This window comes from Struthio camelus, chromosome 3 (genome assembly GCF_040807025.1).
Source record: "Struthio camelus isolate bStrCam1 chromosome 3, bStrCam1.hap1, whole genome shotgun sequence".
NCBI lineage: Eukaryota > Metazoa > Chordata > Aves > Struthioniformes > Struthionidae > Struthio > Struthio camelus.
Window position 1 is genome coordinate 28,714,273 of NC_090944.1, and position 17,276 is coordinate 28,731,548.

A 17,276-nucleotide genomic window follows, 5' to 3' on the forward strand; every position below is an offset into this window, starting at 1 on the left:
GAGAGTGAGAGAACAAGCTTCTGAACAAGCCTCTGTGTCTTGACAGTCAAGAAATTCTATGATAAGGATTCACAACACACAGCATTTTCTCCTCTGACACAAAGATGCAATGTATACCCAGTTATTTTAACTAAATGAGAGGGCCACAAGCAATGCAGACTAGGAAAAATAAAGTCAGCTGGGAGAAAAGAGGAGGTGGAGAAGAAGGATGATGAAAGAAGAGGCAGTGGAAAGAAACAACATGGAGGAGGGAAGAAAAAGAAACTATCAACTTCAAGGATATTAGAGATCAAAAAGAACAAGTGAATAAGGGGGAAACAGAAAACTGAGACATCAACCAGAAGGGACAGAGAAAAAAGATGTGAAAGGAAGAGAGAGAGAGAGAGAGAGAGAACAATTGAAATTTGACAAGAAGTGATAAACGAGGAAGGGAAAAGGATCTGGAAGAAGAAGCATTAGAATGTGGAAAAGAAACAGTAAAGAGGAATATGGATGGAAAGCAAACCACAGGACAAAAACAAATGGAGGTTCCTCCTCCACTGTGGCAAAAGGGAGACAAGCAGATTGGAGATAAAGAGAAAGAGTCATCAGGAAAGAAATAGGACAGAGGAAAAAAGACAACAAAAAAGTGCAGATGTACAGTTTCATTGAGGGAAACGAAGAGAAAACAAATCCATCCTAAGAAAATAGCTTTTCATTGCAAATCCACAGATAGGTTGTATTAGCTATGAGAATCTGGTAGATGGTTTTTGTCTAGGCTTAGACGGCAATATCAGCATTTTATGAATGCGGAAGTCTAATGCAATGGTATAAAAAGAGATAGTAAAAGATAGCAGTGAAAAAGATAGCAGGGAAAACATCTATGTTCATACTGGAGTTACAACAGACAACCGCTTTTCTTCTGTGATTTCATGAGGGAAACATCCAGTATCACCCCCATGTCACATCTGCTGAATTAGAGATTAACAGTTTACCAAGATATCTGGGACTGAAAATGGGATTTAGAGATTTACACTTCCAGATTGCTTTTGCAGAAATAGCTAGGATAGTTACGGCTAGAAGGTGTTACTCTAACGTTCAGAATTGTAAAAGGAAAATGAGTTGCTGATTTCTGTCCAGTTCCTGCTAAATAGGTGTCTTCGTAACAATAACCACAACCCTGACTGTTACAGAAACACCTGTGGACAAAAAGTCTGTCCTAAGAAACACACAGCTCTGTTCAAAATATCTCTTCTCACCCTGGAGTGTTACCTGCCAGTCAGTGGTGAGTGGCATAGGAAGGAACTAGAGAAAAACCTGTTCTGGTACTACCTCTGTTTTAACTCTTCTGGAGTCAAATAGGGGAATTATGTGTCAAGAGCTGTAAATGTGTCATTTTTTGACAAGCACTCAAATTCATAGACATAGGCATGCAAGAACTCATCATACCGTATAGTAAAGTCAATTTTTTCCTTTGACAAAGTTTTTTCTCCTGCCTCCCCTTTCCAGCTCCTTCCCCTTCTTTCCCTTTCCCCACACATTCAATTCAGGGAACTACAGATAAAGTATCTCTAAGGTTTTGCTTTTGTAACCTTTTGTTTCTGCTAGAAAAAACAATATTTTGTTTATGAATCTACATGCCATTTTAGGGAACATATGGCTTTATAGCTGCAAACAGAACAGTGAATAAGAAGCTCTTCTTTGAGCCCCAGTCATCTTCTTCTATATAAAGTCATTTAGCCTCTCTATGCCCCAGTTTTTCTCTGCCAAATTCTTTCCTTCTTCAAAGCAGTATTGTGAGATTTTATCCGTTAATGTTTGTAAAATACTTTCAGATCTTCAGATGAAAGACAGAAAAAGCAAAGTATTATTGTGTCTCTCTTCCAGCCTCCTAACCTATGAAATACATTCCTGGTGTTTCAGTCAAATAAAACAGAATCTCAAATACACGAGAACCACTAGACAATAAAAAAATCTACATTCTGCTATGAAAAAAATCCCACAGGAAACAATTATATTTCTCTAGCCTTTCTGAACCTTGAACAGAAAATCACATCTCTACTATAGAGATTGACAGCATGGTCAAAATAAAACTGTGGGAAAGATATAATTTTCTATTAAATTCTAGTTCTTTTGCAATGTGGAACATTCTAAAGATCCATTCTGAATTTTTGTACAACTTACTAGTTTATTCCCCACTTCATTTCAATATGATTTTTCTTTTAGGTTGCTATCTATACCTGCTCTAAATACTCAATTAGTAATGTATAGGATAAGTATTCTGTCTGGTAGACAATGTTATTTATATGTGTGTTCATTTACTTACGGTAGTAACTTAAAGCGCAAGAGAAGATTGTACCAAAGTGTAAGGGGTGCTAAGTGCTGTAGAACACATGAAAAAGACAAGTTCAGTCTCCAGAACTGATAAACCAGGCTACTGATAGCAGGTTATGACAGATATTTTGTAGCTACCCATTGCAATTGAATCCCCGTATAGTTTGGTAGGTCCTAGAAAGTATTACTATCTGAGGGCTCTTGGCATGGCCAGTGTGAGATAGATTAAAGGCTTAATTTCAGTTCCGTGGGAGCAAGTTTCCTCAGCACAAAAATAAAATGTGGAGGAAGTTTGCCATAATCAGAACTGACAATACTCTTCATCTTTATTAGTGACTGTTGTTACTTCTTTACTTGTATGCAGCTATTATTAATCCCCACAGAGCTTAGCTAAAGAAAGTACACAGCATATAAACCTGTCACTTCATGTAAAACTACAGCCTACCTCAATAACATGCCCTCTCCTTAGTGAAAACTAGGTCTTAATGATAAACAGGGCAGTGAGGCTGAAATGATCACTCTGGTGTGCAGAGGAAGAAGGCTTGGCTTAGAGCATAGATGAAGGTGGAAGAGACAGCAGAAAGGGCAGCAGAGAGACAAGAAGTTATATTGGTTGCGCTTGCTAAAACTGTCTCTGACAATTAAGTTTAAAATTATCACCTTACTTAGTGGAAAATGCAACCATGTGTTATAATGATCTGACTTGGTGTTTGCATGCTGTGCTGAATTTTGGCTTGTATAGTTCTAGTTCCAAGATTTCCATTTAGATTTATATATACAACATGGTCAAACCTTAAAGACAAGAGATTTGACTGAAATGGAAATAGAATTCACTGCATTCATGAATCTCGGCTGAGAGTCTCAGAGAGAGAGAGAGAGAGAGAGAGAGAGAGACCTCAAGGCCGAGCCCAAGCGTTGAGTTGTGGTCAGGCTGTACGAGCCAAGGAAACTTCCATAACCTCTGCATAAAATGGCCTTTGTGGTAAGCTCTCTGAAAGGAACAAAAAGTATAGCAAAGTGTATTGTATTGCAGATTAGTACGTTCTTGTTTTATTAGTATGTTTTAGAGATAATTTATTTTTTAAAATCAACTTTAAAAGTAAGTCAATGAAAACTATAGACTAGTTTTAGTCTGTAATGAGGAGAAAATGAGTCTAGTTTTGTCTTAGTGCCGTTGTGTAACATCCTATTTGGACTCATGCTAGCTCAGCTGTATGTTAGCTTAATGTGTAAGGTAAATGCTAGCTACATGAAAGCTTATCCAGGTCCTGTAGACATAGATAAAATCCTGGGAATATAAGTTAAAAGTATGTCTTATTTACAATTTGCTACGCTGATGTGACTTTTATTTTTTTTCTGAGCGGAGCTTGCAGCAAGACATTTCACTACTGACATTTGGAAAAAACCCTCTCAGATCCCACTTGAGCACTGCATCCTTTTCCTCCCCAGCCCTTAGGAATCTCAGGAATTTCCCTAAGTTCCTTCAAGCTGCTTGAAAGCCTTTCCTAATTGCTGCACACCTTCGGTCCTTTCCCCTGTGAAAAATGTGTCACGGCTTAAGTATATTTGGCACTTACCTTTTCTTCATTCCTGCTGTTGAATCCAAACCCAATACTGAATCTATCTGACCCAGCTGTTGCCTTCCCTGCTTTCTGGCATGTGCTCATGTTCCCACAGAGGCTTCTTGGGGATGTTGTGTGAAGTGAAGGGGACACCAAGGAGGTGCTAACTGCATTCCTCTTCATTGACAAGCTCTTTTGCTGGTGCTCTGAATTCATATAGAGTGCTAGTGTCATATGTTCTGAACTGGGCTTCGAAGTCCCTTTGTCACTTCACTCTTTACAGTCCTAAAGTATTTATTTTGCTGAAATAAGTGTTTAATTTTAGAGTCTACAAATAAACTTCTGATTCTGCCTAATTACATTCACTTTAAGTAATTGAAGACATTGTGTATCTTTTTTTCCACTTTCTCTGACATTCATTTTCAAAGGGTCTCACATTACTTGCCTCTTATCAGCATAGGTACTTACATTTTTCAGGCATTATTACCCGCACATACAATTGGTTGATTCAAAGGTCACTAGGTAGCTGTTGATAGCTAGGTAGCGGGCCATATGCGAGTCATCTGTATGATGAGGTATTCTGAAAATCTAGACCCACAATTTTAATGGTACAAGGACTTGTAGTTTTCTCATTATCTAGTCTAATTAGGATAGCAAATAAATACTGTAATGACTTTATAGTTGAAACAAACTGTTGTATATCTGCATCCCAGATTTCACTGAGGTTATAAGCAGTTTCCACAGAATAGGAACAGAAATAAATAGAAATGTTCTAGGATTTTAAAATGTTCTTATCAACTGCACTAAACTCTCATTTCAACCATTACATTTAGGTCAATATAAGCTTTGAAACTTGAAAACAAATATAGTGCTGGTCAAAATCTGAAAGGTCTTTGTAAAATCTTTGCCTAGATAAGAAAAACTGTTCTGGTTTAATCAAAATTATGATTTTATATCGATGTGAACTGTACAGAGCCCTTGGTGAACACTCAAGTTCAATTTACAGCAGGATAATTTCTTCTTTACCTTCAGCTGCTTAAGATTTTTTTTTTTAAATGACACAGAAGTAGGCCAGTTTTTAAATTATGTAAGACTGTCCAAATGGTAGAGGTGTAATGGTCTCATCTTAAGACAGATTTCAGCTATACTGATGCATCTTTCAAATCCTGTTTGTTAAGACACTATTAATCATGACTGCCTGTAGCAAAAGTCTTAGAAAAGATGAGAAAAGAACATTGTAGTTTTGATAATAGCTTATCCTTGAAAGGACTGAAGAATCTGTAGAGGAAAATGGTGGCTATGGTCTGCACAGTCTTCGGATAGTATGGGCTCATAAAAAAGGGAATCCTTGTAGCACCTCAGACGGACTGCAGAGGAAAAAATGGATGTCTCTTTGATCTCCTTTATTCATTTTAATACAATAGCCATTTAGAGCCAAAAGTTTAGTCCTTTAATTAATTCTTCTTCCCATATCTTCTAGTATAACATCTTTAGAAGCTTCTACCAGGCCCCAGTGATACAACTGGTCTTGACTGAAATAGAAAATAAGCTTTGTAGAACACTGCAGATACCTAGGAGTAAAAAAGCACAACATGAAATGATAGAACTTCTCTCTGCAGATCTCAAAACACTTGCCAAAAGAAGAGAACATCCAAATATTTAGATGTGAAATATTTAAAATAGAAGACTCTCTTCATTAACCATTTAATATTTAACTTAAATAATAGCCAGCCTATATTCCAAAGTCTGCAATAGCCATGTGCAGCCACAGCAGGGAATGAATAGTAAGGGCTATAGAGACTGAGCTGTGACTGAGGCCCTTATTTTTTACCTAATTGTGTCAGAGGGAACTCTATAAAAATTAGATCTTTTATCTTTGTAGAAGCAGCAAGAGTAGTGTGTTACATCAAATTTGTGTTTTGTTCTTAAAGTATTAAGAATCACACCTTCTAGTCAGTGTTAATGGTCTTATTATACTTGGTGCTATACAAAGATGAAGTAATGGCTAGCCATTGTTGCAGATGCTTACCATATAAATGGAGGAAACACATAAAACAAGAGAAAAGGAGAATTATCTTTAAGGGTGTTGGTTAGATTCCTTGTCCAAACTACACAGGATGCTTGTCGTGCAGAAGAGAAACTTCAGTGACCTAGTGAATCCCAGAGGTTTTACCAACTTACATCTCGGAAGTATTACCATGTTTTAATATTTGTTGTGGAATAAATGAACTGATCCAGATGAAGACCATATGAAAACTCCATTTAACAAATTCCAGTTTAATTTATCTCTTTAATCATGTTTGAAGTTTTGGCCCTGATGACCTCCTCAGAAGTAGGTAATGCTTATTAGCTTTAAGGAGCTTAAGTTCAGCCTAACGGAACATGACAGCCCTGTGGCACTGAATTCCAGGTTGCTTGAACTCCTAATTTTATGAAATTTGCAAGTCTCTCAAGCCTTTGTGAAACAAGAGTTTACCTGTTTGTGAACAAGAGCTTACCCTACTTTGAGGAAAGCATGCATATAACTAAAGGGTGAAAGCCAAAATCTGCACAAAATCTGGACTTCATATAATCAGAGAATTCAGTTTTATGGAAATTTGATGTTTCAGAATGCAGCATCTGAATTTGTGCACATGCTTTTTTGAACTGGAGTGCTTTCTTGAAATGAAGCTTTAACGCATGGCTAAAATTCAGAACTAATGCTCAAGAAAAGTGAATTTTTGGAATAAATATAGTATTTGTCTGTTCTATAAAATGAATATAAATTCATTCTTCTCTTTCCTTTTTATGGTTTAGTGTAGTTGTTCAAACACCAGCTAATGATTTTACTTAGCATTATAACTTAGTTTTTTTTCTGTAGTGATCACAATCACCTTCTCCATGTAGGAAAAAAACAGTCTTTTTCTTCTATGACTCTAATGTCTTTCAACTATTAGAAACTCCACCAAGGACTGTATCAGTTACTTCTCTGTCTTCTCGTTGTAGCTTGATGTTTGGAAGTGTTAGGTTACTGTTTCTCTACAAAAGGCCAACATTACTTGCCTGTCTGCACAGTTCCTTTTCCTCAGGCCTTTCCTTCACTTCATGAGAAGCAGAGGAGTATCTCCATGCTGCACCACCACCTCATGACACTGTCTGTGCAGGGGGATTAGAGCAATAGCCATCCTGGAAACAAAAAGGCTCACTTGTAATGTTAGCTGTGTTTTTTAGCTAAGAATATGCCATGGGGATATTCCATTTGCTATCAACCTTACTCATTCCTGGTTGTGAGGGTACATCAGGCTGCTGCTTATTAGTGTGGGAAGTCGCCAATAATCTGCTGATACTAGAGCCGTCCTAAAAGTGTTTGAGTGGGCAGGTGATGAGTAGCAAACAAAAACATCTTATGAATAAGAAAGTATGTTTGTCCCTGGTGTGGAATTAAGCTCTGATGTAGCAATGGCTAGATGTCACCAGGGCTGGCCCCTGTGGAAACAATGTCTGAAACAATTAATGTTTTTTAATGAGCAGTTATATGTTACCTGTCAGTAACACCTCTCTATATCTTTTTCCATTATTATTCTAGGTGTCCCACCCCCGGGTGTGATGGCTCTGGACATATTACTGGAAACTATGCTTCACATCGAAGGTATGTAGAGAGATATTTTTGTTCTTTAAATCAAACAGCTGACGGGCTAGAAGGGACCTCAATAGATTCGTCTTCCCTCTCTCAGCACTGAGGCAAGACCAAGCTCTGTACAGACATATGCTGATCTAAATAGTTTCACATACCTCCAATGAAGAACATTCCTCAGTTTCAGGCTAGCTCACTACTGAAATGGGTAGGAAGATTTTCACTGTTATCTAGCAAAATCTCTGTAGAAAATTTATCTAATTTTTCCCCCTTCTCTGTTATCCCAGGGAAGCAATTCAACATTTATACTGTACATCATGAATGACGTATCTAGTCTCCCCTCAGCCTTACTTTTTCTAGAATAAAATCCAGTTCCTGCAACTTTCTTCGTAAATTATATATCCTAATGGTTCTTGTCAATCCCTTGCAGACTCTGTCCATATTTCTTAAAAAGCAGAAAAGGACTTCATTCTCCAGCTCTTCTCCCAGCTGAGGTCTTACCAGCTTTAAACACAGTGAAAAAGTTACCTCTTGAGTCAAATACACACCAGTCTTGTTAGTACATCTCAGAATAAAGCTTGGCTTGTTTTTCAACTGAAAAACATTGTATGTGAAGCCAGAAGAATAAGAACAGAAAGTTATGGATGAAAGCTGTTACACTGCCCTCTTAAACTATAATTGTAATCCTTAGCAAAAGCCAAAGAAAGATTCACGCTTACTCAACAGGATATTGTTGGTAACCCAAAAATAAATTCCTGTGGTACTACTGTAGTGTTACAAATACTGAGTAATTAACAATGGCCTTGTGATAATTTGAGAACTAAAAATCAGTGAAGAAGAACTGCACGGTGTTTCTTAAATAGCTATCTATCCACTGTCTAATAAAAGTGTAATAGCATAGCCCACCTTGGTTTTGGTGGTAAAGGCTCCTTATTCACAGGCATATTAATATTAATATTCTTGAAACTGCATGTTTGCTTGCTTCACGGAGTACTCTGTAGGTTTACAGCTGGCTTTAACTAGACAATACACATCTTCCCAGTTTAAGTGTATTCCCAGTAAGAGCCAGAAATAATTTAAAATCACAGAATCACAGAACGGTTGAGGTTGGAAGGGACCTCTGGAGATCATCTAGTCCAACCTCCCTGCTCAAGCAGGGCCCTCTAGAGCATATTTCCCAGGATCACATCCAGGCGGGTGTTGAATATCTCCAGGGAAGGAGACTAAACAACCTCTCTGGGCAACCTGTGCCAGTGCTCACTGATGCCCTCAGTAAAGTTTTCCCTCGTGTTCAGATGGAACTTCCTGTGTTTCATTTTGTGCCTGTTGCCTCTTGTCCTGTCACCGGGCACCACAGAGAAGAGTCTGGCCCCATCCTCTCAACACCCTCCCTTCAGATACTTGGCCATGGTCATGAGATCGCCTCTCAGTCTTCTCTTCTCCAGGCTCAACAGGCCCAGCTCTCGCAGCCTTTCTTCACAGGAGAGATGCTCCAGTCCCCTCATCATCTTGGTAGCCCTCTGCTGGACTCTCTGCAGTAGTGCCATGTCTCTCTTGTCCTGGGGAGCCCAGAACTGGACACAGTACTCCAGGGGAGGCCTCCCCAGGGCTGAGCAGAGGGGCAGGATCACCTCCCTCCACCTGCTGGCCACACTCTGCCTCATGCACCCCAGGTGCATGCAGTTATTTCTCCCCAGGTGCAGGACCCTGCACTTGCCTTTGTGGAACTTCAGGAGATTCCTCTCCGCCCAGCTCTCCAGCCTGTCCTGGTCCCTCTGAGTGGCAGCACAGCCTTCTGCTGTGTCGACCACTCCCCCCAGTTTAGTCTCATCAGCAAACTTGCTGAGGGTGCACTCTGTGCTTTCCTCCAGGTCACTAATGAATACATTGAAGACTGGACCCAGTACTGACCTCTGGGGGATAGTGCTAGCAACAGGCCTCCAACTAGACTCTGGCCATCCAGCCAGTTCTCCATCCACCTCACTCTCCACTCATCTAACCCACACTTCCTGAGTTTACCTACAAGGATGTGATGGGAGACAGTGTCCAAAGCCTTGCTGAAGTCCAGGGAGACAACATCCACTGCTCTGCCCTCATCTACCCAGCCAGTCACTCCGTCAGAGATGGCTATCACATTGGTCAAGCATGATTTCCCTTTGGTGAATCCATGCTGACTACTCCCAATCACATTCTTGTCCTCCATATGCTTAGGGATGACCTCCAGGAGGAGCTGTTCCATCACCTTTCCAGGGACGGAGGTGAGGCTGACAGGCCTGTCGTTTCCTGGCTCCTCCTTCTTGCCTCTTTTGGAAGACTGGGGTGACACTGGCTTTCTTCCAGGCACCTCTCCTGATCTCCAGGACCTTTCCAAGATGATGGAGAGTGGCCTAGCGATAACATCCGCCAGCTCCCTCAGCACTCGTGGGTGCATCCCATCAGGGCACATGGATTTGCGGATGTCAGGTTTGCTCAGATGATCTCTAACCCGATCCTCCTCCACTAAGGGAGGGTCTTCCTTTCTCCAGACTTCCTCTCTTGTCCCCAGGGTCTGGACTTCCTGAGGACTGGCCTTAGCAGTGAAGACTGAAGCAAAGGCGGCATTCAGCAACTCTACCTTCTCTGTATCCTTTGTCAGCAGGGCACCCACCCCGCTCAGCAGCGGGCCCACGTTTTCCCTAGTCTTCCTTTTGCTCTTGATGTATTTGAAGAAGCCCTTCTTGTTGTCCTTGACATCCCTTGCCAGGTTTAATTCCAAATGGGCCTTAGCCTTCCTTGTCGCATCCCTGCATATTCTTAAAGCATTTCTATTTTCCTCCCAAGTGGTCTGTCCCTGCTTCCACCTCCTGTAGGCTTTCTTCTTCTGTTGGAGTTTTGCCAGGAGTTCCTTGCTCATCCCTGCAGGTCTCCTGCCTGTTTTGCTGGACTTCTTCCTCAGAGGGATGCACCCTTCTTGAGCCTGGAGGAGGTGATGCTTGAATATTAACCAGCTTTCTTGGACCCCCTCTTCCTTCTAGGGCCCTACCCCATGAGATTCCCCTAAGTAGGTCCCTCAAGAGGCCAAAGTCAGCTCTCCTCAAGTCCAGCGTTGCAATCCTACTCATTGCCCTGCTCCCTCCTCGTAGGATCCTGAACTCCACCATCTCATGGTCACTGCAGCCAAGGCTGCCCCCAACCTTCCCATCTCCAACTACACCTTCTCTGTTTGTTAGTACAAGGTCTAGCATTACACCTCTCCTCGTTGGCATCTCCAACACCTGGTTCAAGAAGTTATCATCAGTCCTCTGCAGGAACCTCTTTGACTGTTTGTGCCTAGCTGTGCTCTCTTCCCAGCAGGTGTCAGGGTGGTTGAAGTCCCCCATGAGAACCAGGGCCTGTGATCGTGAGGCTACTTCCAGCTGCCTGTAGAAGGCCTCATCGATGACTTCCTCCTGGTCGGGTGGCCTGTAGTAAACCCCCACAACAGTGTAGCCTGTTTTAGCCTGCCCTTTAATCCTTACCCATAGGCTCTCAGCTTGCTCTTCATCCACCCCGAGGCAGAGCTCCACACATTCTAGTTGCTCCCTCACATAAAGGGCAACTCCACCACCTTGCCTTCCTGGCCTGTCTTGCCTAAAAAGCACATAGCCATCCATGACAGCATTCCAGTCATGTGAACTATCCCACCATGTCTCTGTCACTGCAATGAGATCATGGCCCTGCGACTGCACACAGATCTCTAACTCTTCCTGCTTATTCCCCATGCTGCGTGCATTGGTATACAGGCATTTGAGAGAGCCAGTCAAGCACACAGGCTTCCCAGAAGAGGTGCAAGAGGATCCTCCATAGCCATGTTGCATGCTGTCTCCCCTGGTTGTATGCACCCGCTGGAGGCATCCTGACTTGAACGGTGTTTTACTGACTCCCCTGCCACTATACCACTCCCCTTCCCCCATCTTGCCTAGTTTAAAGCCCTTCTTACCAAGCTGGCCAACCTGCTGGCAAAGACGTGCGTGCCCCGCTTGGTAAGGTGGATCCCATCGCTCCCCATCAGCTGTTGATCTTCAAACAGGGTCCCATGGTCATAGAAACCAAAGCCCTGCTGCCAACACCAGCGGCTCAGCCTATTGTTAACTTGGAAAATCCATCTACTCCTCCTCCCATCCTTTCCCCTCACAGGCAAGATTGAGGAGAAAATGACCTGGGCTCCCAGAGCCTTGATCACGTCCCCAGGTATTTCTCTGCAGAGCTGCTTTCCAGTAGATCAGCCCCCAGCCTCCACTGGTGCCTGGGGTTATTGCTCCCAAGGTGCAGGACCCTGCACTTGCCTTTGTGGAACTTCAGGAGGTTCCTCTCCGCCCACCTCTCCAGCCTGTCCAGGTCCCTCTGAAAGGCAGCACAGTCTTCTGGTGTGTCAGACACTCCCCGTGGATCATCAAAAAGCTGCTGAGGGTGCACTCTCTCCCTTCATCCAGGTCATCGATGAGTAGATTGAACAATAGTGGACCCAATGGCCGCTGCGGGACACCGTCTATATTGACCGCAGGACCCTTGGGAATGTGCCTTCATTTGTCTTCCAAAAGGGCTCTGGCAACACCATGTCCTTCACTCCCTGCAGACACACTAGCACTGAGCTGGGGAAGGAACAGCACTTCCTTTGTTTATAATCCCTGATCTCCCCAGGAGTTTTTTCACATTTACACTGAGCTAGCCCAGCACTGTTCAGTTTATGATTTCTGCCAAGACCAGTATCTGAACTGTTAAGGCTAGCAAAATGTGTGCTGTTTAAAAAGGCAGTAAACCAGTAGCCTAAAAGAAGAGCTGTTAAGTATGACAGATCCCCAGTATGTCTACAGTTAACATTTTTAATTCCCACATGGAAAATTTGCATTACTTTTCCTCTGTTTGTATCTGAATTAACATTTGCTTTATATTTGATATAATCACAACTCTTTCAGTTTCAGAAGCACATGACTGACAAACTTCTCTCTTAAATGGCTGCCAAAATGTCTAGGTATCATGAGCGTTTAAAATGGCTGCTCAACAGCCAAATATCCATGAAGCCAGATTTAGCCCTGCCTTAACTCTGTGCAGTTACATGATGCTGTTCAATGTATGCAAGAAGTTATATTGGAAATACCATAGTCGAATTTCCCTTGTGTTCAGTTATCTTCAAATATAAGGACGTAAACTGATATGAAAAAGAAATATTGCTCACTTCGTAGTAGCTTTTGGTTATTATAGGATAGAAAAATTAAAGTCAAGCCTAATCCTTGACATATGTTTTCTTTGTGAATCTGCTGTCAGAGGAAAAATGAATTAATCATAACCTCAGAAAGCATCTCTTTGAAATGTCTGTTTAGAGAATCTGAAAGATCTTAGAATTTTCTAATAAATCATAGTGCCAGAATGAAAAGATCTATTGCAAAAAGATGATGCACCAAAATACCAATAAGTTGGTGATAACTGAATTGATTTAATATGGAGAAAGCATTAAATCATTAGTCAAGGCAGATATTCTTCATTCAGATTTTGTTATGAAAATGTCATCATCTACAAACATATCCATTTGTACACTTACTAAAAGTATTGCTTTCTGAGGCATTCCTATTAACTGTTTAGTTTTTGGATGCAAAACCTGACTGTTCTCCCACGGCGGGTGAGACTTTCACACATACCTGAGGGATACTTATAACTCCTGTCCCCCTCCCCTCTCTTTCACTTTCTGCTGTCCAGGTTGTACAGGGCAACCAACCGATCTGTTCCCGAACTGCCTCCTTGCTCTGGAGCCTGCTTCTTCGTATTCAAAATCCCTCAGTGTCTTATCCTCCTGCCTCTGTCTTCTTACAGATGCCGAGAGCGCTGTTTTTCAAAGAAAACCATTTTTAAGTGGCAAGGGTTTTCTGAGATTTAGTTTATGCTCAAGGAAATATGCTACTTTGGTGTGCGTTACACAAGTTTGAATAAACAGGAGCTTTCCTTAAAAAATAAAATGATAGGCTACATTTATGCTAGGAAATAAAATAAGGCCAGAGCACAGGCCCAAGCGTCAGCATGCAGTTGCACTGCAGTTGCACTGAAGTTGTTCAGCTGTATAGGTGTGAGCTTTCTCGCTTTGGGTGAAGAGGACTGTTACAAGTCCCTTCTATTTACTGCTATAGATATAGCTATAATGTCATCTCCTTAAAAAATGCCAGGTAATATATCATGTGTTATAGCATGTGCCAGTATTGCTTTTTTTTTTTAATTGATTTATTTATGACTTTACAGCATGTGATCTCTGTTTTTGTCAGTGGTTTATTTTTCGTTTATTAACATAGAATTCTATCTGTGATTGCATCTCCTTTTTCTCTACTTGTTCCTCACAGTCCTGTCTGGTCTTGACAAGAAAAAATAACTGAAAATGTTGCTACCCACTGTTTCTTTCTCTTCTTCCTAAAGACAGGACCTAGTATGCAATACTGAAGTACCTTTTGCCATGCTGAAAATAAAAATTTAATCTTCTATTTTGTGTTCTTCCTTTGAGAAGTTTTTCTTTTGTAACAATATTTTGTCTCTCATCTCAGTACTTTTGAAGGTGTTGTTCTACTGCTGGATTTCTTTTTTTATGTACACATATTAAGATGGAAATAGCATTTAAATCAAAGATTAAGCATAATTTTTGCATATACATATTTGTGCCCTCGACAGAGATAGCAACTAGTTTAAAAAGTACCTTCTTTTCTTTGGATAGCCATTAAACTCATTGTCAAGTTTAGTAAATGGTTTCTATAATAAATTCTTTATATGTAAAGGGAAAGCTGAGTTTATAAGATCCTGGAATAGATAGATCTTTCCATCTTGTATAGTAGAAGTTGCATTCTCAGCATCTAGTTAAATATAACATTGCTTAGCCTAAAATGTAACTTTGCCTATACCAAATCTTTTTGTCTGGGTGAATTCTGAACAGTTACGCTCTTTCTCAGGAAGGTGCTGCACAGCTATTAGCTGTTCTCTATTTTTATTCAACAGTTCTATAGGATCCTTGCGTGACATTTTAGAAGGTTTCATAATGGTTTTAGTGTCCCCCCTAGAGAATCTTTAATGCTACCAAGGCATCCAGAGAGGCCTTCTGTTTCTTAGCCTATTCTTCATTTCCTCGCAGACATACGCAGGGCGTACTGTCTCCCTGGCTCCTGTTCCTTTTAAAGCCCGTCGCTGCTGCGGCTGCTGCTGCTGAGTCAGCTGGAAGGATTAATAGGCAGCGAGTTTTAGAGCTGCTTTCCCTGGCTCCTCAGGGACTGCCTGTGTGTGTGTGGTTTCCACAGCACTTCCAGTCCTGTCCTGCTATCGCAAACTGAGATACTTGGATTCCCCCTTGTGGTTGTATATTGCCAGTTGTCTTTAATTCTTTAAATCACTTGAGCTTTAATTTTGGAAACCAGATAGGAATATGTAGCTTGCTAGTATTTCATATGGAAAGTATGTTCATTGTAAACTGTACCCAAGAATGAGAAATTGCATTTTAAAACTTTTTCTTTCACTCAGTCTTTCAGGCTGTCCACGAGCAAAGAAAAGTGGAATCAGGATAGCACAAAGCAAGGAAGACAAAGAAGACCAAGAGCCAATTAGGTGAGAACAAATCTTGTCAAATGGCCTTCATGTGTTTTACAAGGTCTTACTTATCTATATGTATCTCTATCTCTATCTCTATCTCTATCTCTATCTCTATCTCTATCTCTATGTCTATCTATATTCAGCTTTTTATTAAGACATGAACTTTATTGTGTTATAGTTATCCAAGAGCAAAGATAAAGATAGTTGGTGAATAATCTTTGAATCAATGAAATAGCATAGCTTAAGATGAAATCTTAAGATGAAATCTCCTAAATATCCTACAAAGTGATTGCATACTATTGACAAACCGTACCCACTGAATAAAGTAGTTATGTGGATAAAGAATTGGATATCTATATGATATTACAGCTAAGAATTGGACTGCTTAGACAGTTGTTTGCAAAAAGGGGAACAGATGCTTACCCTAAGGCCTTTCTGCTTCTCGCAAGGTAGTCTAATTTCAGTCGCCACTGAACTCAGCAGATGTAGCAACTGCTCAGAACCTCTTAGGGCTGAATACTCAGTGTAGGGTTACAGTGAAATTTAGTGTAGAACAAACAATGAAATTACCTGCCTTTTTTGACATGTGGTGTGTAGTGGCGTACTGAAAGAACATTATTTTTGTTAAACATTTCACTTTGAAGATGCCAACGTATTCCTTCTAACCCTGGTTATTTGTTTTTTAGACATATGCAGGGCAAATGTATAAAGCAATTTCTCAGTAAGGATAAACATCAGATAAATATGGAACTGCTTTCATTGATCTCTCTAGGCTGTAGCACATAGTTTGTTATAATCTCTCCTATTCAGAGAGTGGTTAAAGGTGCTCAACGTTTTACATGTTCTGGTGCAGTAGGCACCATGGTTTCCCATCTTGCTGATAATCTATCTCCTGATATTTAATATGGCAACATCCTTTCAGTTTAGAAAAGGATCACTTTATACTAGACTCTGTTTATACCTAACATGTTCATCTCCTTTAGACTCCATACACACGCTTAAAATGTACCGGGGATTATCCTAAGTAGGATTTTATGCTTATAGAGTTCTTATGGACAATTTCCCTACTGAGTGGAGCTCAGTAGCCACCATTTCAGTTTCCGTATGATGTTCACTGTAATCAATACCTGCATTTCAAACATGTATCTCACCCCTTTTGTTACAATTGCACCATATCAACAGCTGTGACTTCATCCACTGGTTGATGTCCTTATGGTTTATCAAAGAATGTTTCTTTTTTTCATATTAACACAGTTTTCTTTATAATGTTACCCATTAAAGGGTATCTTGAATATTTTAAAGACCACAGTGCATGACTGTTCTTTTCTTTTCATGTCGGGTTTATTTTGACTTTGTTGTAGAGGCTACCAGGTATATGATGGCAAGACAATAAAGTTTATCTCATCTGTCTGCTATCCAGATGTCCAGTTCCTGGTTGTGATGGTCAGGGTCATATAACTGGAAAATATGCATCCCATCGCAGTGCGTCAGGTTGTCCTCTAGCTGCCAAAAGGCAAAAGGATGGGTACCTAAATGGCTCACAGTTCTCTTGGAAGTCAGTGAAGACGGAAGGAATGTCATGTCCAACTCCAGGATGTGACGGCTCAGGACATGTCAGTGGTAGTTTTCTTACTCATCGTAGGTGAGTAATTTTGGTTTATATTTTTCACTTAAGCATGTTATTTCAATGGGATTAACATGATTTGAAATACAGCTTCTTGTCATGGCATTTGTCTGCTGCCTTTGACTTTCATTTTTTCTTTGACAAATAATCTTCCTCCATATGTTTGTAGATAACTGGAGACAAAGTCTCGTGAGTTTTTAAGTTCAAGCCCTCTTGGGTAGAGAACTGCATTTTGTATCTATAATACACAGAAAATTGTAGGATATAAAGTGTGCACAATAGCAACTGTGAATGTGCTGCTGCTGTATTGAGTGACGGTGGACAAATTTCTTTAGGATACATTTTGTGACACACATCTGAATCCACCTGATTTTTAGAAATGCAGAAGACTGTTGATTCCCAGACATTAGAACATGGAACTAAAGCATTTAAGTAACGAGTTCCATAAAAACAAAGTACTTGAACTCATTTGGTACTGAAAATATTCACTGAAAATAGTAAACATAGAATACAGGCAAATAAATCAAAATAAGGAAATTAAATATTTAACAAAAGAAATACAAAATGCAATTTTTTGTAAACTTATCAAAAT

At 40.5% G+C, this 17,276-nt stretch overlaps 1 protein-coding gene across 20 annotated transcripts in view; it reads left to right on the forward strand.

Annotated features, from left to right (window-relative positions):
- MYT1L (myelin transcription factor 1 like) overlaps positions 1-17,276 on the forward strand; it is a 331,910-nt gene that overhangs the window by 288,069 nt on the left and 26,565 nt on the right. For all 20 annotated transcript variants that reach the window (XM_009674012.2, XM_009674011.2, XM_009674007.2 and 17 more), the window contains 3 exons: positions 7,441-7,503; positions 14,992-15,075; positions 16,481-16,702. In XM_009674012.2, the coding sequence (XP_009672307.1) occupies positions 7,441-7,503; positions 14,992-15,075; positions 16,481-16,702 (369 nt within the window). The remainder of the gene's footprint in view (positions 1-7,440; positions 7,504-14,991; positions 15,076-16,480; positions 16,703-17,276) is intronic.